The sequence below is a fragment of the Maylandia zebra genome, linkage group LG14, assembly GCF_041146795.1.
Source record: "Maylandia zebra isolate NMK-2024a linkage group LG14, Mzebra_GT3a, whole genome shotgun sequence".
Classification (NCBI taxonomy): domain Eukaryota; kingdom Metazoa; phylum Chordata; class Actinopteri; order Cichliformes; family Cichlidae; genus Maylandia; species Maylandia zebra.
In genome coordinates this window covers 26,701,743-26,729,533 of record NC_135180.1, presented here as the reverse complement: position 1 = coordinate 26,729,533, position 27,791 = coordinate 26,701,743, and the positions used below count along the sequence as shown (strand labels likewise).

Sequence of the window (27,791 nt, the reverse complement as noted above, 5' to 3'; positions counted from 1 at the left end):
CGAATTCTCAGCAAAGGATGTTAAAATCCATCACAGTTTTATAATGAGAAGTCCAGAGTCTCAAAAATCAGCTCTCTTAATTTTAATTTGGCCTCAGAAAAGAGATTCATTATATTCCTATTCACGCTCTCCTTGTTGCTCCAGTGTCTAACTCCCTTTGCCTAAGCTGTCTGCCCAGAGGAATCTGCTCCACTAAGCCAATGTATTGCATCTAAAATTGGTTTGTGTCATGGGAGCACTTGGCTTGTTTTATATGACTTTTCTATGCTCTTTTTCTTTCTTCTCAAGGTTTTCTTTTTTCTTACAGAGTTTTTACTTCTCTTACATTTCAATGGTGTAATTTTTCATCACGCCCCATTTTTTGTTCCCACCCTAATATACTCAGGTTAATATGTTTCTAAAATTGAGCTGCTGAATTTAGTACAAAAATGGGAAGTAACACTGACTACTTTGACCTTCTAGACTTAAATGAAACTGGGTATTTACTGCCTTTCAAATGCTGCAAATATAGGTCTTTTCACATTTTCTGTTACTTTTTTTCTGTATAGATGACCAATGTGACTCCAGAGTATGTTGCAGAAATCATTGACAAGTTTGAAGTGTCAGAAGAAAATAAACAACAATGCGTTATGGGGATTGAAGGTAACTTTAACTTCTTTATCCTCCCTTTCAGAGTTTTCTATTTGCATTTCTAAATCTTGGACGTTGTCAGCCTCTCTCTTTCCTTCCCTGTGTTTGTCATGGCACATCATCACTTTGCAACACCAATGCTTATACTTTTATTTGCAATTAGTTTTCATACTCTTAAGATCAAGACCAGCTATTGATAGAGTTGATGCCATTTTGGTTATTTGGAGGTAACAAAGGGGCCAGTTAAAAAAAAAAAAATAATTATGAAACATTATATTACCCTTTGTATGTCTCCAGGTTAAAATTCATAAAAATATTTGACATTCATAAACAACTTTTCTTAATATTGGCTGTAAATTCCAATCCTCATAATAGAAATTCTATAAACTGCTAGCAAAAAATGATGGGAACTATAAAAGGAGGACCGTGAATGGTTCTGATTTTATCTCTGAGTGTCATTTTAAGTATCATCCCATGTACTCAAAGGGTGACCTTAAAGGAGGAGAAGGCGTGAGGATGGATGAGGACAGCCAAAGTGTGAAAATTGGCAAATCAGAATGTGGGTGGTGGAAAAGAGAAAAGTCAGTGAGGCCAGAGTAGATGAGGGGTGGGAGGACAAGGGGGTAAGGCTAATCTTGTCGTCTGAGGCATGAAGTCCGCCATTGTCTGTATGTCTGGCCAACCAGATCGGTATTACCGTGTTGCAGCTCTGAATCATAGGTGTCCAAACAGAAGTCACAGGATGTACATGTTTTTCTATGGCATGAAGAAAAAGATGTGCTGTACAGTTTTTGGTCTCTTAACAACTGTGTTTCCAACAGATGTTAATATTCATGCCTCCAAGTGTGTTGTTACAATCTAAACTTAATCTCAATATCCCATGGTCAGGCACATGTGATCAATCACCAAATTTATGCTACATTTTTAAAATCTCTTTCTTATTTTAATTCCCCTCCTCAGTCTGCTTCCCCACATTAACTCTCTGCTTCTCCTTTCTTCCTTCCTTTCTTTTCCTTATTTTCGCTTGCTCTTGGTATTCCTGTCTCATTTCTTTGCATTCTCGCTGGATGAAAGGAAACTTTCTTCCTTCTTACTCCCCTTCATGCTGGACCACCCCCCCAAAAGTTAACAATGTGAAGTATATCTAACAGTGTGGCTTGAAACCACATCGCTGTGGTTTTTAGAGTTATTTGTGATCCATTTGTAGTTTTGTAGAGACTGACTTGGTGATCAAGAGATGTGGGTAGAAGTTCTGAAATAATCCCATGGATTGTTATTCAAAAAAAGAAAAAAACATTTTACTAGTTTAGGAAAAATAAAGATATATATAAAAAGGGGGGTTAGTCTATTTCACACAAAAGCTGTAAAACATAACTGAAACTATGGTTTCAGTATGGATGTTTATTTTTCCCCTGTAATTTCTTTTGTTAATTAAAATTCATATTTTTCTTTCAGGTTTCACAAATTTCATGCGCTGTCCAACGTGTGACATTTTCAACCCATTGCACCATGAGGTAAATCAAGACATGGACCAGCCTCTGTGTAACTACTTCATCGCCTCCTCTCATAACACCTACTTGACTGGAGATCAGCTCCTCTCCCACTCCAAGACTGACATGTATGCCTGGGTGCTGCAGTCTGGTTGCCGCTGTGTAGAAGGTAAAGATATAGCTCTATTTAAATGTGTGATCTGACCCATTGCACGGAAGACATTAAGCATGTAGGAAAAAGTGAAAAAAAGGAAGGTAAAAATGTTCAAATGGATGATAGATGACTTCCATTACACTACATCACTGGGTCTACTGCTTAATGGTTCATGCTGTAGAACAGTACCCTCATTAATGTAACTAGTAACACCTGAGCCTTTCATATTGTAACTAATCAGTATGTCTGCAGTGAAAATGTAGTACCGTAATTAGACAAAAATGTTTGGTGGCTCATAATAGTAAAAAATGATCTTGATTTCAGCATGTACTAAATTATGTTGTTTGTGTGTGTTTTTTCTCACTGCATGGATCCTTTTGGGGACAAAAGAGCTTCACCTCAACATAAAACACAATCTTACAACCTGTAATATCCCAACTGGTCATAACATTTAAAAACATGCAAAAGAGCTGTGAAATCAAAGGTTATTCAAATACATTTTGTGTTTCCCATATGGAAAGTTGAACAGCGATAACAGACTAAAAACTCACAGCAGTAGCATTGTGTTGCTGTATTTTCTTCCGAGGAGAGAACTGTATATAAATAGTTTCAGTATTTATGAATCATTGCTCCTTCTTCTCCTACAGTGGACTGTTGGGATGGTCCTGAAGGAGAGCCGATGGTCCAGCATGGCTACACTCTGACCTCAAAGATCCCATTCAAGTCTGTCATAGAGACCATCAATAAATATGCCTTCATAAATAACCAGTGAGTCAAAACTTCTCTGTGTTTATGTGTGTGTGTTTTTTAATGTGTGTGTCTGGAGGAGAGAGACAGAGTGTTTGTGAATGTTTAATGGACACTAGACACTTCCATTATCCTATTATTAGTGATGGGATTTCCGGCTCTTTTTAGAGAACCGGCTCTTTTGATTCGGCTCACTAAAAAGAGCCGACTCCTTCGGCTCCGAACCGGCTCTTCAGGTTGTTTTGTTGCTTCACTAATTTATTATTAACAATAATATAAAATTATGCACAAAAGGAATTAGTAATGTAAAAAAAGTGGTTTTATTTATATATGTTTATATATAAATATATATGGTGGCCCCTAGAGACAAAGCACGTACAAACTCCAAAACACATTTCTAGCATGAACTGAACTTCCAAAACAGAGCTACCTAGATCACTTAAATTACACAATTGAAAGCATATGTGTATGTTTGTGTATTTATACACAAGCACTCCTATATATTCAAATAATTTTTTGTTACCACTAGGTAACAAAAGTTCAACACTGCTTTAGCATCCTGGAGCACTTCTGTTGTCTTTTGTACGTGTTTTGAGTTTTTATGTGCTTCAGAGTTTGTACGTGTTTTGTCTCTAAGGGTCACCGTAAATATACTTTTATTTATTCACGCCACATAAAATGTAATAAATAAATCATATAATACAAAAACCAACTATTCACATTTCAACTTTTAACTATTTAAAATTTTCAGCTTTTTCCTTTTACAAACTTAAAGTGAAACAACACAAAACACTGCAAACCACAACACAGTTAAATGTAAATTATAATATGAAAACAAAAAGAACATGCATATTCTCTGTCATATAGGCCTGCACGAATAAACTTTCTGAATCCTTTATCATCCGCAACTGAAAATAGTTGTGGATGATCACTATACCTTTCTAATGTGACGTTGTTGTCCCTGGCTCTCTTTCTCTCTCTTTCCCTCCTGCTCTGTTCCTGTGCTACTGAGTGTAACTACCGCCCCTCCCCCCTCACCCCAGCGTAAAGCACAAGGCTCGCATGCTGACTGAAGCAGAAACAAAGTGCGAGAGAGGGTGAGAGAAAGAAAAAAAAAACCCCACGGCTCGCGATAAGGAGCCGGCTCGCGTCGTTCACGTCAAAGATCCGGCTCTAAGAGCCGTTTTGTTCGTGACCGACACATCACTACCTATTATCCCATTATTTTAGTGGGGGAGAAAACAGCTTTGAATACTAAATGGAAATTATGTTTGGCTTATTTATCCTTCAGTTTACTCACTAACATGATATAAACATAATTTCTGTTTTTCACACTGTTATAACGAAATATTGGTGATTACAATGAAGGTTTCCCCAGAAATGTTTAAATACGAAGTTGCAGAAAGTAGATAATTAGAGAACACTGTGATTCCTGGCACTGAATAGCACCTATTACCCAGCCATCTGTTTAGCAGCACTTCCTCTAGCTCCCCGAGGAGCCACGGTTTGTCTCTGTCAGGTCCAACATTACCCAAACAAAGTGTTGAATGATGCAGCTTCCTGCTGCCACATTGGCTCAATTTGACATCCAGTATTGCAGCTTCTTGTGATGGCAGCGATTGTGTTATAAAACCATTTATCTGTTTCTAATAAAGACGATATTGGAGTACCCTCAGTTTCTGTAAGTAAACAAAAAGTGTGACTACATTTGGCAGCATGTTGAAATGTTTGGTAAAGTTAATTAAAAGTTGTATGCCTGTTTTTTAACTTATTTTCAACTTAACTTTGTTCATTTCTGAGACATTGTTGGCAGAAATATACAGCTATTTTAAGTTTAAAGGGAACAGATTGACGGCATGTCCTATTCAGAGTTTGCCTGTAACTGTCTACTTTAAACCTTTAAAATTCATGATACATGTTCTATAGACCTGTTTAACTACTATGCTACCTAGCTGGATCAAATATTTGTAATAATGGGTCATTATCCGTTTGCATTGTTAAACACCGTCTGATCAGTTTTGCAGCATTTTGCGTACTCTGAGCAAAGAGTATAGCCCCTACACATCAGAACATGTCTGCCCGCCTGAGGTAGATGTATCATTTATTCAATTAGATGTTGGGATGTTGTTTTTCTTAACGATGGAAATAATACCATGATTATCCACTTACGTTTTTTCTGTGGTTTTTCTTATGGTCCTGAGCTGGTCAGTCCATTCGTTTTTCATGAATGTACTAGATTGTTTATTTGGCCACTCCTGAAGTTTTTGCTGCCCTTTGCACTTTGCATTGCATTTTTTTAACCTCTTGCACTACCATCTCTTTAGGCCCCATATTTGAAAATCCCCCCCCCCCCCCCCAAAAAAAATAATGTACATAAATGAATTATCTCCAGGATTTTCCTCTAACTGTTAAAACCACCCTGAAATTGTTTAATTTTGTTTTAGTTACTTTTTGAGCTTCTGTAAGTAATTCTTAAACAGGTAATGTCATGGCACTGGGTGATCCAGTGTTTATGTAATTGGACCTGTTTAATTCCGATTCATTTAATATTCTAAGGTTTAGTTTCTGTTTGTTGTTGTATTTTTGCTATGTTTAGTATTTTTTTTTCTCAATTCAGGGGCTGCATCCTTCTGAGGCCGCATTTGAAGGCCAATTACGTCATAGCGACGCAACGAAGGCTGTCCCAATTTGAAGGCTGCTCCAAATGTGGCCGACAGTTATTGTTTGGCTTTTTTTCAGTGTTTTATTTGTTCCTGAGTAAATCCGTTTGGCTGAGATTAAAATCATAGTTTTCACACAGCTAAATAAACATCAAACAGAAGACTGATTAAACAGAAGTGTGAGATGGTTGAGAATTTACTCCAATATCCTGTTATAGTTTACATAGCAAGGAGCAGACGGTTGAGTTTATTAAACTCCACCGAGACAGCGGTGACGCAAATCTGAAGGCTAGACCGTCCCATTTCACAGCCTCGCACTTCCGGCCTTCTTGGTCTTCAGAAGACCCGGCCCACATAGACCGCGAAGGTCAGGTCCTCGGAAGGATGCAGCCCCTGAATTGAGACACAACTATTGTTTACATGTCCCTCTCTTCTCTCCCCATGCGGGTAGTGGTTCTTTCCATCTGTTTGTCATCCTGTCAGTGGATCAGATTATTTTATGTTTGTGACCATTTACTTGGGTACTTTGCCTTTTGTTCCTGTTAATTGTTTTCTTCTGAGTTTGGTTCTGTGTTGGTGAGTCCTTTTGGGTCCACAACTCTGCCTCTGACACACCTACAACTGCAGTTATGAAAGATAATGGATTTTTATTCATTGTTTGATTCCACTGTGGTGTACAGCAGCAAAACTGAAATAAATAAATAAATAAATAAAAGTGCCTTTATCCAGCAAGCTATGGACCTGTACTGAGTACAAATCAATAGTTTAAGCCATTAATGACCCAAGAAATAAAACAAAGATTTCATGATGATGCGCTCTAGTATAAAATAAATGTTTAGTATTGTCATGTGAAACGTGCCAATTATGAAAAAATTACTGATCCTAATTAACTTAAGTGTTTATAATAATAATGACAGCAAGAACAGACTAATAAAATCAATGTCATGTGCTTTATTGCTCTCTTTTCTCTCCTGTTGCCATTTTCACTTTCTATATTCAGTAAATTTTTTATCATCAGTGCCACCTGTTAATGAGATTAATGGGCCCGAGGCTATAATGAAAGAGAGTGAGTCTCTGCTCTCCCGCATCACATGCGCGCACACACAAACAGGCACAAGCACACATTACGCAGTTCATTGGGCTGCCTCGGTGTTTCACCTGGGAGGAGCTGCTAGATGTTTGAAATGAAATGACTCTCTCTCTGTTGTCTCTTTTTGTCTTTAGCTCTTTGGCAGAGAACTAGTGCCTGCGTCTGTGTCTGTGTGTGCGTGTGCGCGCGTGCTCATGTCCCTGTGTGTGTTGTTCATGCAAGTGTGTGTTTCAAGGATCAGAGGTGGGAGTGAAAGCGAGGCTGTGTCCCCTGAGGGAGAGCTGTCAGTCTGACAAACCTGACATTTGAGCTGTACTGCTGTGTGGCCACAAGTCATTTCACCTTTTCTAAATGAAAACACACACACACACAGCCCACTGACTCGCATACACCATGCCATGCCACAGAGGTGCAGCTGTATTTTTATGATTTACCTCCTCTTTGCTCTGTTGAATTGAGGTGAGAAATGGGAGCACAGTTTGAAATGTGATTTATGATCATGTCAGCAGATCCATCTCACTTCAGTCCATTGATTTCGTTTAAGGCACATTTTGAGAGTGTGGACAGCGTTTATGTAACTTAAAGAAAGCTGAGTATGTGTCTTGTTCTTTTTTTTAAAGGTATCCAGTGATTCTCTCCATAGAGAACCACTGTAGCATCCAGCAGCAAAAGAAGATTGCACAGTACCTGCGAGAAATCTTTGCAGACAAACTGGACATAGGAGATGTACTGAGTGGAGACTGCAAAACATTACCCAGTCCTCACAGCCTGCAAGGCAAGATACTCATCAAAGTAAGAATAAGTCTAAAGTGGTTAGACGAATGGAAGATGGAATGACAGTGCATGCTTTACAGTTTTTCTCAAATGCTAAAACACATTTCACAAACGTTACCACCAGGTCCCCCAATGTCCAAACACAACACCCTTCTCTAAAGCTACATAAACACAACCACACCTTCCCACTGCAAAACTCAAACTCCCACACCAAGAGAGCAGCTCGAAGCTGTCTAAACTGTAAACACTATACACAGCATTACACACTACAGCAAAACAATTGAAAACACAATGCTCAATTTGTGAGAAGGTTCTTTGTTTCATAACTGCCAATGCATATTTTAGAAACTATACAGTAACGGATCGTCGTAGATCTCTGCAGAGGATTAGGCATTTAGATTTGTGAGTTTCATATGAGTAGTATAAATCTATAGAAAATCCTGCATGTACGTACACTACTGTAACACAACTCAATGCAAAAACAGAATCTATTGCACACAACAGTAATCTTGAAAACATGAACAGGGTGTGAAGTTTTTTTATTTACGTTATTCACACCACACACACACCACAATCACTGTGCGGCATCATGTCGCTGAGCTGTTGCTCGCATCTCGTCCGTAATGATGGTGCGAGGTTGTCTTGCTCTCCCTCCTGGACCTTCTCCTCTCCCATGTTGGCCTTCTCCTCTTCCTCGTTGGTCGCTCCTCTTCCTCCTCTCATTTGAACTCCTCTTCCTCATTGGCCTGCTCCTCTTCTTCCAGGGCCAGCTCTTCTCCCTCCTCTGCATCAAATTCCTCTTCCCCTGACTCTGCCTTCATCCATTGTGTTTGTTTGGAACCTTCAGCATACTGTGCACTCTGAACTTGCTTTTACATGTGGGTACAGCATTAGCAACAAGTGTCTTCAATTTTGAGTCATTGTGTGTAGTGAATGACGCCAGGTGTGTTCCCTGTGTTCAAAGATTGATGACTGTGGCAAGCATTTTGCATCACATGGGCTTTCATTTGAGGATATGAGCAGAGTTGTTTTGCAACATGTGTTTTAGCAAGGAAAAATGTGTTTAGATTTATGAGTACAGAGGGTTGTGTTTTGTGAATTGTGTCTTCATGTGACATGTGTTTATGGTACTGGAATATGGTGGCTACATTTAGTAAATGTGTTTAGACTACTGGTCATTTGGGTTACAGGATTGGCTTTTGTGTTTTAACATTTGAGAAAAACTGTAAATGAATGAATGTCTTACTGAATTCAAATATGACGTGTCAGTTAGTACACTTGTGAATAAATGCAACTGCATCAGCTCTCCTCTCACTTCAGTGAACAAAGTAGTGTGCTGAGCATATGCCAATTTTACTTCATGTGCACGAGTTCAGAAGGTACTGCAAGGCCACTAACTATTTCCAATAAACAGATGAAGTGAAGGAAGAGGAGCAGGGAGTGGGAGAGGGTGTGGAAGTGGTGCAAAACTAGGTCAATGTATTAATCATAGGCAAGAAAGAGAGAAGAACGAGACGCTAGTATATGATGAGTGAGGCTTTAAGTTTTGTTATCTGCAAACACAAAAGTCTGCAGAACTGCTGAGCTCCAGTTTAATGATTAAATTATTTTAGTTTTCGAGGCAAAATTGATTCAGAGGATCAAATCTTCTTCAGGGTGCTGGATCAAAATATAGCCTTAAAACTTTTGAAGAGAATAAATTATTTAATTGCAGCCCAACCTTGTGCCGTCTTTATGCTTTTTCTGAGATGTTGGTACAATTTTGCCTTGCACTTTATTTTTTTTGTGCTTGGATGTGTGAATATTTTTTAAAATAACCATGACAACTAATTGTAACTAGCAATGTTGAATTGAAAAATATTTTATAATACAACCTACCACATACAACATCACAACAAATCTTTGAAATATCAAAGTTTATCATCCTTCTTTATTTATTTGTATTTAGCAAATTGAAAACAAAGAAAGCCCAGTTTCTTGTACTTATTCAAGAAACTCAATATATTGCAATTTTCCTCAAATGACAGATCATAATATAAAATTTTTAATTTTTAATAAATTTTTTCATGAACTTAAAATTAAGTTATCTGAGGCTTGTGACATTGCACTTTGTCCTGCTGTAAGCAGCCTGTCAGCAGATAGTAAACTGGGGTCATAAAGGGATGGACATGGCCACCAACAATAGTCGGGTAGGCTGGGTGTTGGTACTTAGGGGCCCAAAGTGTGCCAAGAAAATGTTCCTCACACCATTCTATCACCAGCAGCCTGAACCATTGATACAATGCAGCATTAATCCATGCTTTTATGATATTTACACCGATTTACATTTCTGATCCTGCCATGTGAATACTCCAAGAGAAATCTAGACCTGTCGGACTATATTATTATTATTTTTTTTTTAGTCCAGTTAGGTGAGCCTGTGTAATGTTTCCTGTTCTCAGCTGACAGGAGTGTCATCTGGTGTGATTTTCTGCTGCTGTAGCCCATCTGTTTCAAGTTTGACATATCATGCATTCATCCAAAAAAGTTGTTATATGAGTTACTGGTGACTTCTTTTCCACTCATATCAATCTGGTCAGTCCCTCTGACTTAAGACATCCACAAGGCTTTTTTTTTAAACCAGAAAACTGCATATTTTCTGTGTTTCAGACCATACTCTGTAAACTCTAGAAATAATTTTATTGGAAATTCCAGACCAGCCCATTTGGCACCAACCAGCAGGTCAAAGTGCACCTTTCTTCCACATTGCAATGCTTGGTTTTAGCTTTAGCAGATGTGCAAATGCCATGTGCATATACTTAAATCTATCCATGCATTACTATTGGCTGGTGAGATATTTGAAGTTGACAGATGTACATAAAAGAGTGCCTGGTTAGTGTACACAAATGTTTCCTTTAGGGTAATTTTAATAGTTTTTAATTTGGCATGTGACTGTTGTAGTTTGCATCTTAACAGCAGCCAAAGTAGGCTTCTTACCATAGTATGCTTCATGATAATTTTGTATTATGTCATTTAAACATGATTGTTTTGAAGTTTCTTTTAAGCTTGTTCACAGTACACCTCAATGTGAACAAGCAATAACAAAATATACTTACCAAATTTTTTTGAACACACAAAATCTTTTGTGTATTACTAAACTGGTATACTTCCACAGCAATCAGATATATTCTTCAGTCGATGTAATCATATAGATAAAAGCAACAATTTAGAGTGACCTTACAATGGATGTTGCACTTGCAAGTTTATCTAAGAACATTACCATGTCTATCCTCACAAGCTTATCTGTTTAGAGCAATAGCCTCTCCCAAGATGCAGGAAAAGTGTCCAGCAAAAATGATCTAAAAATTGTGGTTGATCTAAAAAGACCTGAGACCCAAGATCCTTATCCACCAGTGCAGTAGGAGTTGCCCAGAGACCCCAAGAGAGAGTACAACAAAAGCTTTCACCATTTGTTGGATTTTTTTAAATATATATAAGAATGAGATATAGTGCAGCTTATCTGTAATGTTGAAGAAGGTCTGCATTGTTCTCTGTGAAAAGAAAACCTGGATCTGTCTTATATGGTCAGATGTCTGCAAAGTTAAAGAGCATTATTGATTTTCTATAAAGGCCCTTTGCTCCCCCATCTTTTTTGTCCCTCTGTTTGAGAGGCTTTCACCTTTCTCAATAAACCAGAGGAGCAAGAGCAGAAGAGGCCAGACAGTCACAAGACAATGAAGAAAACTGGCGTAAAGATTTTTGACAGTCACAGATAGATAGAAGGAAAGGGGATGTATTACTTGCTGAAGTGAGGGCGGTGATGTACTGCAGTAAGCATAGAGTATGCCATTGATAGTAGAAGAAGACGCTTAGAAAATTTTAACTCCCACTCACACCTCCAGAGTGGCTTACTAATGGGCTTCCACTGTGTGCTGAAAGGAGTGCTCGGAAAGCTTCTCAGAGACTCTGCAGATGACTGTTTAGAATGTATGTGATTGCACATATGTGTGTCTTTTGTTGTTTTCTGTGCTTATATCCTTTAATTTTTTCCTGCTGAATCTAGTAAAGCATCTTCAAAAATTAGGAGGATGCTCATTATCTGCCTGTATATATTCTGGAGTCAGAGATATTGAATTGTGCTGTGTTATTCTTGGACTATCTTAGAAGTCCAAGCAGAGTGGGTGTTCATGTGTATAAAAGGGATGAGCGATGCATTTAAGACATATGCATGGGTCAAATGTCTATCCTCTCATGTCTTGGTCTGTGTTTTTTTTCCCATGCAGGGAAAACGCCTGCCTGCCTATCTGTCTGCGGATGCTGAAGAAGGGGAGGTGTCCGATGATGACAGCGCTGATGAAATTGAGGACGACTTCAAGCTCAAGAGCAGTAATGTAAGAGAGAGGAATAAATCTATGAATGATGATGTGCACACACCGAAGCATGAACCCTCAAATTATCATGTCCAAATAGACAAGTTTTTTTGCATTACTTGAAACCTTCTTGCTTGTTTTCAGTTAGATCCTGTCATAATTTCTTGACTTTTTTTGTATCTATGCACTTAATATATACATCATTATGTTGGTAACAGTATTATAATATGATGATAATATGATTATGAGACTGTTATAATATGATGCAAACTGCATATTTCAGTTCCACATTAATAAGAAAAATTAAATAATGTAATATTACTCAGGTAAAACCACTGTCGATACAAGATATTACTTGGATTTCAGTTGAATTTTACTTTGGTAATTAACTTGTCATTTCCATGTTATTGCAGTCTCATTTCTACGTTGTTATCACACTGTTACCATATTATTACTGAGCTGCGTGTAGGAAATGTCTCCAGATAAGTTTCTAAGCCACACTTGTTTGTACCATGAAAATCAAATAACCAGGTCAAGTAACATTGATTAATTAGCGATGAACTTAAATTATGTCAAAACATGATGTTGATAAATTATTTATCTTAATTCAAAATGAATAACAAAAAATAATAACAAAAACAACAGCCTGTCAAAAAGCAAACAGGCAAGCAAACAAAAAACAAACAGTTTGCAGTGAATTAATCCCAACCGCCACGTACAGGCACCATAAACAGAGGTTAGATAATGAGATCTAAATGGTATTGTTGTTCTAGAGGTAATGACTTCAATAATTTTTGCTTGCAAAGTTTTAATGATCGTCATTGTTGTAATGTTTTGGAATAACCGGTGCTTAATCAAGCAGGCGTAGATTCAAGTCAAAAGTAAACAGAAAAAAAAATACTTTAAATGCACTTAGTACTCAGCCTGCTAGAAAATATGTCCAAGAATGCCATTAATGCCAGCTTATGATAACTGCTCTTTAGTTTTCCCTGAGCTATTTTCATAGCTATTCTTAATCATCATCATATTGTGATACAATAGTGCCATGGTCCTCCTTACAATGCTTAAAAGAGGACAAGACTCTTCCAGATGGTATAGTTGTGTAACCAAATATGGCATCATTATTCCACATTTAGCTGAGAGGCACGAGGCTGCAGATGCCACTTCAGATGATCATTGCCAATTTAAAACGGGAGATGGCAGGTTTCCACTGATGGGAGGTTTTGTATTGAGCTCATAAAACCAGTTTGCTTTCACAGCAGTCACAGCTGAACATTACAATAATAGTGTGGTGTAAGTTTTGTACAGTAATGATGCATCGGATTTGTAAAAAGGTGACTTGCATGGTCTTGATTACTCAGACTGTTTGTAAATATTTATTTTTATTGTCATTTTGAATGGAATGATGCACATACTGAGCTCCAGATATAATTCACTGAGAAAATTACTCATTCACATTCAGCCATTCATTCAGCAGGTGTACAGTTTTATACAAGATGGAGATGTTTATTCATTATCATTATCGCTTATACACTTCTGACCTGTGGAAAGGAAATCGATACTCCTCAGATATACACAAGATTATATGTGATTATATGCAGTTATCATCTTCTACTTCTATTTCTTGCAAATATATGGCACTCTGTATACAGGTTTGATTTATAGCAGTTTGGTGTTGCAATTTCAGGTGCTTTGCATTAGCGATAAGGTGTGCTCCTGCTTCAAAAAGGCATTACTCTACACCACACTGAAAGCGTTTTCTTTTTGTCTCTTCTTTCACCTAGGGCAATAGTCACCACCAGGTGGTGGAGTCTCACATCAGAAAGAAACTGGACTCTCTTTTAAAGGAGTCTCGGATCGGAGACAAGGAAGACACTGACAGCTTCAGCATCAGAGCTTTGCTCCGAGCCACACACCAGGGTCTTCAGAAGAATCTGCGGCAGGTAAAGTTCAAGGCGATGTGTGGGGATGAGTATGGAGGAGAGTTATACTTGTTAACAGATGAAGAGAAGAAATCAAGGGGATACAACTAGGCCATGGGATTAGTCATGGAGGGGGATGGAGAAAATAAAGAGGCAGACTAGTTACTGCACCAAACACACTAACCAAATACATGAAAACACAGAGACACACACATCTGTCTGAAGGATCTTATGTTTCCACCCACGTAATCCAAATTCATCCAAAGGCTGTCAAAACAGACTGAAAGTGATGAGAAACTAAATGTCTGCAGTGTTACTTAATATTTAATTTCCCTGCTTGCCTCTCGTGCTATTTTTAGAAGCTTCAGTTTCCTGACAGTCATTTTAATGTAGTGGGTGTTGTGCATCGGGGTTTCCTATTCATTTTATTCTACTCATGGTTGGCTGGTGATACCCTTCACCTCATTTTGTCACCACACATTTTTACTTATTTATTTCTAGGTGTTACTTACTGTACTTTTTTTTTCTTTTTTCCCACCCACTTATCAGTTGTATTGTGCTGTACTGGCTAATGCCTTTTATATGCATCTCTTGAGATTTAGGGTTTAAGTGACTCACTTGGGTGCTAATGTGACTGTTATAAGATTCACACCAAATGATTCTCATGCACAAATCTAAAAAAGTGCACGTGAACAGAAATATGAAAGCCTCTGAATGCATTTTTTTTTAAATATATATTTTAGAGCTCCAGAGGGGTTCTGAAGAAATCCCAAAGCAGATCGTTCATCACGACACTCAAACAGAAGGTAAGAAGCATAGAAAAGGAGGTGGCTTTATGTGCTTGTTTCTTATTCTGTTTATCTGGGGTCCCAAAATGTAATTCATCTTTGTTCAGCTTCAGGTTAGGTTGTAATCAGTTATTTTACTTCTTAGAATATTAAACCACTTTCGAATGATCTTTTTTGGGAGGGGAAACTAATATTCAGCAGGATGAGATTTTGTTTTATTTGAATGGCAGACCAAACTTGCCCCAAGAAATCAATGCTGTCTTTGTGCATGAAGGAAAAATGTGCAAGCCTGCACTAAACGGCTGAAATCAATGAGTCTCTTGTCAGAACAGCCAGCCTGACTGAATTCACCCAGGGTGGTGATTTAACATGCTCCATCAGCTCAACAGCAGAGCTGCAGTTTGTTGTATTTATACTGTGTTTTTGAACCCTCAAATTATCATGTCCAAATAGACATGTTCTTTTGCATTACTTGAAACCTTCTTGCTTGTTTTCAGTTAGATCCTGTCATAATTTCTTGACTTTTTTTTGTATCTATGCACTTAATATATACATTAAACAATCTGTATCACAAATAGAAATATTGGAGTTGTCTTTCAATGAGTAAAATGAAAGGTGTTCTTGGGTGACTGATTACACTTCCAGTGTGCTTGATCATCTTATTTTCATGTTATTGTCTTTCCCTGTCACTGATGGTTTGCACTTTTTTAACAGCATGCATAATAACACAACATGCTCTTATACGATCCATAATAATGACTATTATTAACACGTTCAGACAATGTTTTGACTGACACAAATATAAAGAAAACAAAATTGTAAAGCTAAAATTGGCTGCTTTTAAGAATAGCTTTTTTTTGCAATTGTTTTTCCATCAAAACACTAGTGACAATATTTAGAAATGTAAATAAATGGCATCTACTCTAACTTCCTTGAAAAATATAAAATTCAAAAAATGCATTTACTTATATTCTCAATGGAAATAATTGGAAGTCGTAGCATTTTTTTTTTTAAATAACAGCTGTGCAATAATAATGGTGGTTAATAGGGTGGAAACAAGAAGGTAATAAGATGAAAATAGCAAGTTATTATCACTTGATTACCAAAATAATTTCATATTATTAAATAGGTATTATCTTGTACCAACAATATTTGCACCACTGTAATATTACCCATAATATGGAAACCAATATATGCTTATTAGGCAAAACCAGTTAGCAACAGAATATCATTATGTTGGTAACAGTATTATAGCTTCAGTTTCCTGACAGTCATTTTAATGTAGTGGGTGTTGTGCATCGGGGTTTCCTATTCATTTTATTCTACTCATGGTTGGCTGGTGATACCCTTCACCTCATTTTGTCACCACACATTTTTACTTATTTATTTCTAGGTGTTACTTACTGTACTTTTTTTTTCTTTTTTCCCCACCCACTTATCAGTTGTATTGTGCTGTACTGGCTAATGTCTTTTATATGCATCTCTTGAGATTTAGGGTTTAAGTGACTCACTTGGGTGCTAATGTGACTGTTATAAGATTCACACCAAATGATTCTCATGCACAAATCTAAAAAAGTGCACGTGAGCAGAAATATGAAAGCCTCTGAATGCATTTTTTGCACGAAACAAACTAGATATAGAATGTTAACTAGTCAGATTTTACTGTAGATATTGTAACTGTCATATATGGCTGGAGCAGTCAGGAAATGGACCCAAATGCAGACACTTGTGCACGGAAAATAAACTTAGAACGACAGCTTTTCTTCTTGCTAGAGGAACATCCTTCATAACATAAATTTACAGAAAAACAAACCAAAACCCTGAGAATAAAACTAAGAACAAAACACAGGGCAACTAAAAACATGGAGAGACTCACAGTACGTGAGGAAGTATGACATGCCAAACGGCAAAGGAAAACACAGGGCTTAAATACATGCGGGAGTAACGAGGGAATAGGAAACGGGAGGGAAACACAGCTGGGACTAAATAGATATAAAAAGACAAGGACACAGGACAAGGACTATCAAAATAAAACAGGAAACACAGGACAGTTGAGGACAGTGCAGACTTCACAAGGGGACATGGTTGACAGGGAAGACAGATCTAAACATAGATACAGAACTAAACCTAAGAACCAGGAATCCAAAAGACACAGACTTGATACTGAGGAGACACAGGGAACATGGAACACGGAGCACAGAACAGTAACCAAGAGACTAGAACCTAAGTAGCAATGAAATCAAAGACTATATAATAATACAAAATATAAAACACTGGGTCACCGACTGTGTGGATCTTCTTATATTCTCTGTGCTACGCCAAGCCTGACTGTGTTAGTGCTGCGTTGTATTCACTGTATATAAGAAAAAGACCAGCTCTTCTTCTAGGCAAGAGCTAGTGTTACACAACCTTAACACTAAATTTATACCAGCTCATCAAATAATTACAATATTGCAATGCATTTTAGGAACAACCCTGAAAATGAACATAATTGTTTATGAACACTTCTTTAAAATAGTTTGGAAAAAAAGCCACACAACTTTAAAGCCTTCTTGAAGGTAGTGCTTACCTCAAAGCTGTTATGTTAGACTACATATGTTTTTATTAAGCAGAGCTTTAATTTGGTGCAACCTTGCCACACTGTTTGCTCTATTTCATCATCAGAGACAGCTCTCTAACTGATAAGCATCACTTACAAGAAGTGAAACAGAAGCAACTGCTGCTTTCTTTTAGTTGAAAGCTCCTTTTGAAGTCATTTATAGCAAATGCTAATGTAAATGACACTTTATGACACATTAAAAAAAACAAACCCCAGAATTTTTAACTCTGGCACTAGAGGAATGGTTAAGCTTAGTTTCTGACATGTTAAATTCTACATAAAGAGAACGGTCCCTGCACACACCATAAACTAGTGATGCAAAGTTTTATGAGTAATCACCTTTATCCTTCGATTAAAGATTTCCATCTTGATGAGAGTAGTCTCATCCATTGAGCACAAGAGGTCATTGAATATTTTAATGAGTATGGAAATTATGTGAATCTAAGTTACGGCCTTTAAACTCGTCATCTCCTTGAACAGTGCTTTTTACCACCATCATCGAAACATTAAATCAACAAGTATGCTTTGGAAAAAAACGGTACTTCCAGCTAACGGTAGCTTAGGAAACTCATAGAATCCATGTTTTTGTGATGGTCTATGCCACTATGTTAGTTTTTTCTTTGTCACATACCTTTGAATTATAATTGTAGATATAAAGCATACTAATATGCATATACAAATTTTAATTTTCTTTATGGTAAATTTCTCCTATAGAGTGTGGCCGACTGTAAAAAAAATCTAGTGAAACTGATTACAATGCTTCTCAGTTCTTCAGCATGATTTCAATTTACCATGCATTTAACGCAAGTTTGTGTCAGTTTTAAGAGGGTGGTGGTTTTTGAAAAGATTCCCTAAACATTTCCACATTCCTCAGTTTGGTTATTTCTCTCTTTGAATTTCTCTCTCTCTAGCCATTCGCTTCCTTTTACCTTCCTCATTTTCCTCTACTGCCCACACACATCTACTCTTCATTCTTTTATGCCTCCCTCTTTGCATTTTGTGCACCCTCCCACGTGTGTGTATATATCTGTTCACACATGGGTGCAAGTAATCTGCTGGTAGGCAGCCTTAACCCTGTAATTACTCTTAGAACAGACTAGCTAAACGCACATCAAAACTAAGAAAACAGAAAACAATTTATTCAAAAAAAGTCTCGCAGTGATTGAGTATGCTATGTATGACACATCCACTGGCATGCACAATCACACACTCAAACATACTGCAACAGCCACAGTGAAACGGACTTGCTGAAAAAACACTAGTGACAACTCGTAGGCATAAAGATTGTGTGCTGTGAGAATGTAGGTGGCTTTATGGATATTAGATATGTTTTTGTTTATACTTTTTATTTAGAGGGCAAACCTTTACAGTAGTGTAATTGTGTGTTTGTTTACATATCTCTGTCTCTTCACTATCCAGAGGCACTCCAAATCCAGGCTGACATGCCAAAGCATGGACAAGGAAGAAGATGGTCAGGAGAGGTCTGGGAGGGAGGCTGGAGGACAGTTCAACAGGTGACCTTTGAATCACTTCATCACAATACTGACAATCTCTGACAGCTGAGAGGTTGGATACTTGCTGACTGCTGGGAGCATGAAACAATCCAGGTCACTGGTAGTGCCATGCAAACACTGAAGCTTCTCCAAACAAATATTGTATGTTTGCTGGAGAAGACTTTGTTTTTGTGGAGAAAAGATTATGTAGAAAGTTTAAGGAGTCAAATCTGGAGCTACCACCAGCATCAAAGATTTTTTGGGTGACTGTATTTAACAGTCACCCTTTTCCACTTTTCTCAAATTTATCTGTAATGTTGAGCCTGCATTTTACTGACTTCCTACAAAAGCCCAATAATACCAAAGGTCTAGGATGCATGAAACTGGCGCCATAACAGAATGCATCACATAATAATAATAATAATAATAATAATAATAATAAACCATCCCACAGCTCATATGCTTATTAACTTGTAGTCAAAGATGTATATTTTATTCAAAACCATAATTATAAACTTTGATCATTTATTTGGCAAAATTGTTGATGCCACATTATTTGTCAGAAGTAAAACTCAAAATATTCAAAATACTTTTCCTGACCTTTCTCTAATTCCAGTATTGCTAGGTTTTTTGCCTTCACTTATATCATATCAATATTTTGCATATTTTTCACACCATGTTACCTGTCACTAATGAGTGGTCTTACAATTCTTGTTTTCATCTGCAGTAATAAGTGGTAATTATTACTGCTATATCATTATTGAGAAATAAATGATGCAGGATTCTAATGTTTTACTTTCATTTCTGCAGCCCCCCATCTATCCTCTCAACTCATTATGTACTAAAAATAACAGAGGAAGGGGTGTTAAAATGACATAATTCAGTGTTATTGTTGCCACTAATTTGGTCTGTATTTTATTTAGAATCTGAAAGGAATCATACCAAAGTAAATTGTAGTATTTCCATTTTCATCCTCAGTTTGAATATAGTCCACTTCTTTTTCAGTTTTCTGTCCATGTTGGTCTTGTTTCCCCCCCATTTCTATTTGAGTCAACACTGGCAAAAAAAATGTGGAAATCCAGCTTTGTTTTCCTTGTTCAGCGGCTGTCTGCAACTAAGACCTTTGTCTCTCTTTGTTCTTCCAGTCTCTGTTGCATATTCATATAGGCATGTCCCAGGGAACTGTCACAATACAGATTCCCGCAAGCATGTGTCTGAGTGGCTGACTTTTTTTTAAGACTGCGGGTGCATGACAGTGTAGTTGTTTGTATGTGGGAATCTGAGTGAGTCTTCTGCACTGCATATCCTCTGGTCCCTATTAAGTTTTTTGCATTTGATGCTCTTTTCCTGTGGTTTCCAAGTTGCCTCCAGTGGACAATCTTCTATCCTGCAATGCTTTTCTCATATAAATACTTTAATGGATGGATGAATGTTCAAGTCTTAACTATCCTTTTTATTCCATCTGCCTCGATGATCTCACTTTGTCATCTCTGTCCTCTTTTTAAAATCGTTCATCTGACTGTTTCAGGTGTTTAAGAAAGAGGAAGACGATGAAACTGAGCAGAGATCTGTCAAATCTTGTGGTGTTCACCAACTCTGTTGCCTCACAGGAGTGTCTTAATGAAGGTGAAACACCAGAGCTATGACATATGCACACACAAGCAAAATGCAAGCTTCATATTAAGGGCAACTTCTTATAACAACTCCTCGTTTTTCTTCAGGTACTGCAGGTGACGTTCTGTCTTTCAGTGAGACCAGAGCACAGTCTCTGGTGAATCACAGAACAGAAGAGTTTCTGGCTTTTAACCAGAGGCAGCTGTCTCGAATTTATCCCTCGGCATATCGCATCGACTCTTCCAATTTCAACCCTCAGTTCTACTGGAATGTGGGTTGTCAGTTGGGTAAGATGACAAATTAGAGATCTTATTAGGTTCTAGAAAACTCTGAGAGCTTTAGAAAACACAGCTGTTTAAAAAATGCCATACTCCTAGTTCAACATACTGACTGGAAGGGTGTTTTGTTGATTCTTGGCTGTTTTAATCTAGAACCTAAGTATCCTTGGGCAAGACATTGGGCAAGACCAAGTTGCTCTCTGATGCATGCATTGGAGTGTGAATGTTAGATAAAAGCACTTAGGAAGAAAAAGTATAGACAAAAAGGACACATGGGTGAATCATACATGTTGTATAGAGTGCTTCGAGTACTCAAGTAAAGAAGGAAAGCAAGAAATAGTCTATTTATCTGTCATACATTAACACTGCTTAAAAAATGCATGAACACATACAAATCAGCTTATCGGTGGCCTTCGCTTGATATAATTTGAAATGTAGTTATTTGTGAAGAGATAGGAATCTTTCTTGATCTAAAACAGTTAATTTCTTTTAAGCAAAACAAAAACAGTTCCATCTAAAGAACTGTTCCTGTAATTATTTTAAATTTCTATAGTATCATATACTACCATAGAAGACAGAATTCCAATATACTCTGCAATTTCGCTTTTTTAAAGGTGTTTTTCTTAAACTGTTAAACTATTTGTCTATGCAGGCTTTCAGAACCCCATCTTTGCTTTTGAAACACTCACCATCTCTGGAACACTCTCTTTATGTGTTGTTATGTTGCTATTTCAACTGTTTTGAGTTGAAATAGCAACTCAAAACAGTTTATTATTTATTTATTTATTATATTTTATTTTATTTTATTTTAGATTAAACAGCGTAGTCAGTCATTTGTGACCCTGGCCATACATCTTTGAAACATCTTCATCAACCTTTGAAGTCATATATATATATATATATAGATAGATAGATAGATAGATAGATAGATAGATAGATAGATAGATAGATAGATAGATAGATAGATAGATAGATAGATAGATAGATAGATAGATATCTTTCTATCTATATGTAGATCGATATATATATTTGATGTGTTATTTTTGTACTAAATATAACTAAATATAAGGCTAGACTTACTGTACTGGGAAATTATTGCAGTTTATCTGGATTCATGTTTTGACATTATTAGTACATAATGTGGACTTAAAAATGCAGACTTGCAGATCGGGTTAGTGAGCAAAAGGCAACATTCATTAGGGGAAGCCAACAGAGCAAATGGCATATGAAAACAGAATCCCAAAATCCAACCAGGGAAACTACTCAGGCGGATAAACAGGACAAACAGACATGTCAAAGACCTAAGGCAAACTGAGGCTTCAATACACACATGAGGTAATCAAGCGAGGTTGGACACAGGAGGGTGACTGAAACATATCCATGATAGCAAGAGAGGGAATGTAAAACTAAATACTAGGCACACAAGACCAGAGATGGGCAGTAACACGTTACAAATAACGCGTTACTGTAATCTGATTACTTTTTTCAAGTAACGAGTAAAGTAAGGGATTACTATTGCAAAAACGGTAATTCGATTACCGTTACTTTCCCATAGGAACGCTGCGTTACTGCGTTACTAAAACTGTGATTTTTTAGCCAGAATGTCTCATGACAGTGACGTAAGCGAGTGCGCCGTTTGTGACAACAGCTGTGTGCAGATCAACAATGGATAATATATCAAGTGCAGGAGAGAGTATGAGCGTGCAGCGTTTAAAGCGTGGAAGTACTGACCTTATTTTGAGTTTGATTCCATAAAAAGTGACAAAAACATTAGTGTCCGTTGTGCGTGGGAAGAAAACTTCTTTTTACAGTAAAAAAAACCCCTAAACAAGCACCGAGTGTGCAACGATGCAATGGGAAATTCACTCGCGGATTCTTCCACTGACTGCTGCGCACACCTGCACCAGGGTAAACCTCCGCCTACCCCACTCCTGCTTTACAGGTGAAAATAGAGCAAAAGGACCGCTAGTCTTTGACTTTATTTATTTTCTGCTGTGTTTTACTTGCATCTAGTTGAAAGACTGGGTGTAAACACAAAAAATATTTTATTTTATGTGCTGGAATGTGCAGAAAATAGGTTTAAATGTTAAACTAATTTATTCAAGTCAGAGAATGGTGCATATAATTTTATTTTTGCTTGATGCATAAAGTTAAAAGATTAAAACTGATAAAACAAGTTAAAAAAAAGAGACTTTTCCATTTGATTACATTTTGTATGATGGATTATGCAGAAAAAGTAGAATTGGGCTGAAAGATCTATCGCTTTATCACCTATTCAGGTTGTAAATTGTGCTTGTAAAAAGTAACTAAGTAACTAAGTAATTAATTACTTTTGAAAATAAGTAATCAGTAAAGTAACAGGATTACTTTTTCGGGGAAGTAATCAGTAATTAGTTGCTGATTACTTTTTCAAGTAACTTGACCAACACTGCACAAGACCAAGGCTACCAAAATAAAGCAAGAAATAACCCCCCCCCCCCCCCAAAAAAAAAAACCAAAAAAAAAAACCAGTGACAGTGACACAGAAGGGAAGGCCAAACATAAAAAAGCCTACACAAAATTAATCCCCACTGAAACCAAGAATTCATATTACAGATAATGATCAAGAATAAACTAACTAACTAACTAACTAAGAACCCACTGGAGCATTAAATAATAATAAAAAAATGTTAAAGATGAAAATCAATTAACATGATATGTTTATTAGATTAATAATAATAATAATAATAACTATTATTATTATTATTATTTCTTTTAGTTGCACTCAACTATCAGACAGAGGGGAGGATGATGCAGCTGAACAGAGCCAAGTTTATGGTGAATGGAGGTATTGGATATGTCCTCAAGCCTCCTCCAATGTGTAAAGGTACAGCAACAAACTCACTGCAAACTCACAAATAGGTCAGCGTTTATAAAAGATTATTTGTGAATAGCATTAACTGATAATTAAATCAGTACCTATTTGTTTTTCCCAGGATTATGGTACATTATACATTACATTGTACATTATAGTTGGAATGGAAACATGCTGGAACATGTTAAGTCAGTGTTCATTGAAGAAAGCATAATAAGAATTTAACTGTAAGAGATATTAACTAAAATTATAGTTTCAGTGCATGTTTTGCTAGAGCAATCAGAGGAAGAACTTTCTGATCATGTTACATAATTCAGCATAATGTTTGGGAACTCTGCTGTGTTTTTAACATGCTGTAAGTTTGAGATATCCTTCTCTTCACCCACCTCAGTTCATTAGAGAGATTTCATTTTACAGTACAGCGTTGTTTGCTTTATAATTATCTATCCAACTGGGAGTTAGCTGCATGACACGAGAGAGGCACTGATGAATTTTTTAGCAGGCTTGCTTCAGATGTAGTTTGCAGTTCTAGTCTGTACAATTTCTTTACGGTTTACTAAATGTGTGCAGCATGAAAGCAAGTCATGGATGTTTTTTTTTGTATTTACTGCTGGAATTAATCAAAGTTGGTGCGCTGCTGTCTGTTATTCCCTCTAGGCACCTTCAACCCATTCTGTGATGATCCCCTTCCAGCTTATCCCAAGAAGCAGCTCATTCTCAAGATCATTAGCGGACAGCAGTTGCCCAAACCGCCAGATTCCATGCTGGGGGACCGTGGAGAGGTAAAAACATACCAAAACACATCCCCTGTTTCCACATTCTCCATCTGTCATCTCTTCTCTCCCTCTCTGTCTCTCTCTTGTTCTTACACGCTATTGCACACATTTGGACAATTATTTGACTGTTTAGATCTTCCAGTTGCTCTCTTTCTTAATATAGCCAGGGTCATAAAATGAAATACAATTCATTTCATTGCTTTTTCTCCTCCATCAGATTATTGATCCTTTTGTTGAAGTGGAAATAATCGGTTTGCCAGTTGACTGCTGCAAGGAACAGACCCGAGTTGTTGATGATAATGGTTAGACACACACACAGACCAAAAATTGCACATTTCTACACTGACCTAACCTGAACTATATACAACGAGTATAAATTATGTAATATAATATTTTCTCATAACTGTTTTACATGCTTTTGTGTAAAAAGGATGAATGTGGAATATTTGTGTATGTGTGAGTTTTGTTTGCTTATATTTTGTGTTTTACAGTGTTCATACTATAGAATAAAATGCAAGTATGGCATGCAAAAAAAGCAGATAAAGTCACAGGTCTTTTCACCTCTATCATATTCTGGTAATGGCATTGTTGTAAAAAACAGAGCAAACCAATGAAACAATGCCACAGATATTGCATTTTACTCTGGGCTGTGAAGCACAGCCTGGATAAAAAATCAGATTAATTAATTAATGAAACAATGGAAGCAAAAAGGCGTGATCTTCGAGTGTCACCCCAAACGTGACTCCACAGATGAGAGCACTCTGCATGGGCAGGGAGAATGCCTCCTCTGGGAAAGGTTATGAAGCCCGGGAGCTCAACAGTATTATATGATCAGTGTGAGATCCTACCTTTTATCGACGGAAGTCTTGCAGTGTGTGGGTGTGTGCTTTAACGGCATACTAATGAAATGGATAATAATAATTAAATTAAGCTTACTGTATATATATATATATATACACACACACACACACACACACACACACACACACACACACACACACACACACATACACACACATATATATATATACACGTATATATGTATATATGTATATATGTATATATATATGTTCTTTCTTCAGGTTTTAACCCAGTATGGGAGGAGACTCTGACCTTTACACTTCACATGGCTGAGGTGGCATTGGTGCGTTTCCTTGTCTGGGACCATGACCCGATTGGAAGGGACTTTATTGGTCAACGGACTGTTGCTTTCACCAGCCTGATGCCTGGTTTGTGAAGACTCTGTTTTACATATTGTACTTACTGTGCATGAATGACATAAACATAAGTGAGGACAAGGTTGTTACTTATGGCTAGAATCAATATAGTACTAGGATAATTTTCCCTTTGTGGATTAGATGGTGCTATTGCTAAGGGATATATCATCTCCTGGTTGTATTAGGTAAACCATGATTTCATGTAACTATATAGTGAAAAAAAAGTTATTTGTCAGGTTATCTTTTTACTCTTTTCTTTTCTTTTTTATCTTTCCTTTCCTTTTCTTTTCTAAATTTGGATCCATTTGAATTTCTTTTGAAATCCTGAAGATCACCCTGCATCATTTGATAACATCTGTTATCTGTGTTAAACACACTGTTTAGCTCACATGCTTTCTCTCTTCATCTCTAACCACAGGTTACAGACACGTTTACTTGGAAGGGCTAACTGAAGCTTCCATTTTTGTGCACGTGTCAGTGCATGATGTCTATGGGAAGGTAAGTGCCCTATACGCCTGGGGAATCCCCTTGTTAGCCTTTTTCATCAAGTGACACATTTTTTTAACAGGTAAACAGAAAATTGCTTTTTTCTCAACACACCAGTCCATTTAAGCTATGCTCAATACTTTGTCTTTCTAGTGGAGCCCTCTAGTGCTGAACCCCAGCTTTACCATAATGCACTTTCTAGGATCTAATAAGGTATACCCGTTTACTAGGGTCTGTGTGCTGCTGCATGAAAAAGCAATGCATGATGCAAATGTGCAGTCTGGCTTATCTTCAGTGACTTTTTGTGTGTGACATTTCAATTGACTGAGTCATGCAGTTTACTTACAAATTAAGCTTTCATTCAGATTTTTTTTTTTTTTACCTGTTGTTGTCTTATTATGAGAGTACATGTAATTATTTTTAATGTCAGCATGTGTGCACAACCAAACAACAGCTTTTTGCATTTTGTTTGCTGTGGTGACTAAGGAGTAAGGGTGCCATCTATAGACAATGTTCATGAAAGCAGGTAGTTGTTAACTGGTCATATCCAGTACATGCCAAACCTCTCATCGTTTATATAAAATTCCACATCAACATTTTAACTTCAAACTGAAATGTTGTAATGAATTTAGATTATTTTAGATCGACACACTGGTTGGTCAGGCATTACTTATACATTTTTCTTCTTGTTTGGCTCTTGTCCTCAGAGTAATCAGCTACGAGGTATCCGAGGTTTCTTTAACCGTTCTTCCAAGTCCTCCGTTGACACAAATTCCAGTGGTCCTCGAAAACGCTCCATCAGTGATCACCTCCTGCGACGCACGGCAAGTGCCCCGGCAAAGGGACGGAAGAAGACAAAGATGATGCTGTCAGAGTCAGTGGCTTCAATATCAGACCATAAGAATGGCACAGGTGCAGCTGCTGCAGGAGGAGAGGGTGTGTCTGGGAAGGAAGGAGGGATGGAGAGACGTCTCCAGCCTCGAGCCCCACTTATTCACAGGCCGATCTCCATGCCCTTAGACAGACTTCTGCAAGGGCAGCTTTCCATCTGCTCCCCAGACAAAGAACAGCATGACATAGGTGCAGACACTATTATTGGTGGGTATTTTCCATTCATCCTGCAGTCAAAGATGGAAATAAATACAGAAATTATATAAATTACTGAGAAAATTGAACCATTCTAGTTTAAATACCATCATATGACTGTTTTTGTGACTTGGCACTATTTAATTAAAATTTAACTGAATTAAATATATTTGTAAGATTCATGATCTAATATCGGACACTAACACATATCAGGCCACAGCAATCTGTGGCAAAAACAACAGAGTCAAAATGTGAAACATTAAATTTTTTAATGCCTTGTTTTTAAACTACAGCATATTTTTAAACTGTTATATTTTTTTGAATGTTACATGGAGTTGCCTTGATTTGCTTTGCAGATTAATAAATGTAAAATATTTTCTGATTTCTCTCCCTTGCTTTACTTCATGCTACAAAACTCATGTACAGTAACCATGTGAACTGACAGACTACAGCCTATTCTTCATAATACCTTAACGTGCCTTTTCTGTCCCATCTTCATTTGTGTGTTTCCTTATAGTAGAGAACTGACTAGGATATGCCTACAGGTAATCTAAAATACCTATTGTCTGAAGGTTGCATCGTTCAAAAACATACCAGTATTGCGTCCACCCAGTGTATTTTGTTGGAAAGTGGCCTGAGAAATATATTACTGTGCCATGTTATCCCATTTGACCATCTCCGTCCTGATCTGATCTTTGCAAACATGGATTCTTTCTTTATTTAAAACCTCCACCATCTTCTCCTTTCACAGTTGTACTTGGTGATCCATTTGTCTGTGTTTTGC

At 37.2% G+C, this 27,791-nt stretch overlaps 1 protein-coding gene across 7 annotated transcripts in view; it reads left to right on the top strand.

The window, feature by feature from the left end:
- plch1 (phospholipase C, eta 1) overlaps window positions 1-27,791 on the top strand; it is a 71,176-nt gene that overhangs the window by 39,405 nt on the left and 3,980 nt on the right. For 4 of the 7 annotated variants that reach the window (XM_076873264.1, XM_076873262.1, XM_076873263.1 and 1 more), the window contains 17 exons: window positions 549-642; window positions 2,086-2,289; window positions 2,922-3,042; window positions 7,392-7,563; window positions 11,808-11,915; window positions 13,679-13,837; window positions 14,560-14,622; window positions 18,623-18,717; window positions 20,225-20,322; window positions 20,418-20,597; window positions 23,347-23,454; window positions 24,100-24,224; window positions 24,436-24,520; window positions 25,301-25,447; window positions 25,854-25,933; window positions 26,075-26,134; window positions 26,629-27,019. In XM_076873264.1, coding sequence (XP_076729379.1) covers window positions 549-642; window positions 2,086-2,289; window positions 2,922-3,042; window positions 7,392-7,563; window positions 11,808-11,915; window positions 13,679-13,837; window positions 14,560-14,622; window positions 18,623-18,717; window positions 20,225-20,322; window positions 20,418-20,597; window positions 23,347-23,454; window positions 24,100-24,224; window positions 24,436-24,520; window positions 25,301-25,447; window positions 25,854-25,933; window positions 26,075-26,134; window positions 26,629-27,019 — 2,290 coding nt within the window. Of the gene's footprint in view, window positions 1-548; window positions 643-2,085; window positions 2,290-2,921; window positions 3,043-7,391; window positions 7,564-11,807; window positions 11,916-13,678; window positions 13,838-14,559; window positions 14,623-18,622; window positions 18,718-20,224; window positions 20,323-20,417; window positions 20,598-23,346; window positions 23,455-24,099; window positions 24,225-24,435; window positions 24,521-25,300; window positions 25,448-25,853; window positions 25,934-26,074; window positions 26,135-26,628; window positions 27,020-27,524; window positions 27,553-27,791 lie in introns of all 7 variants that reach the window. The other 3 variants (XM_076873265.1, XM_076873266.1, XM_076873261.1) reach the window with 3 other exon arrangements.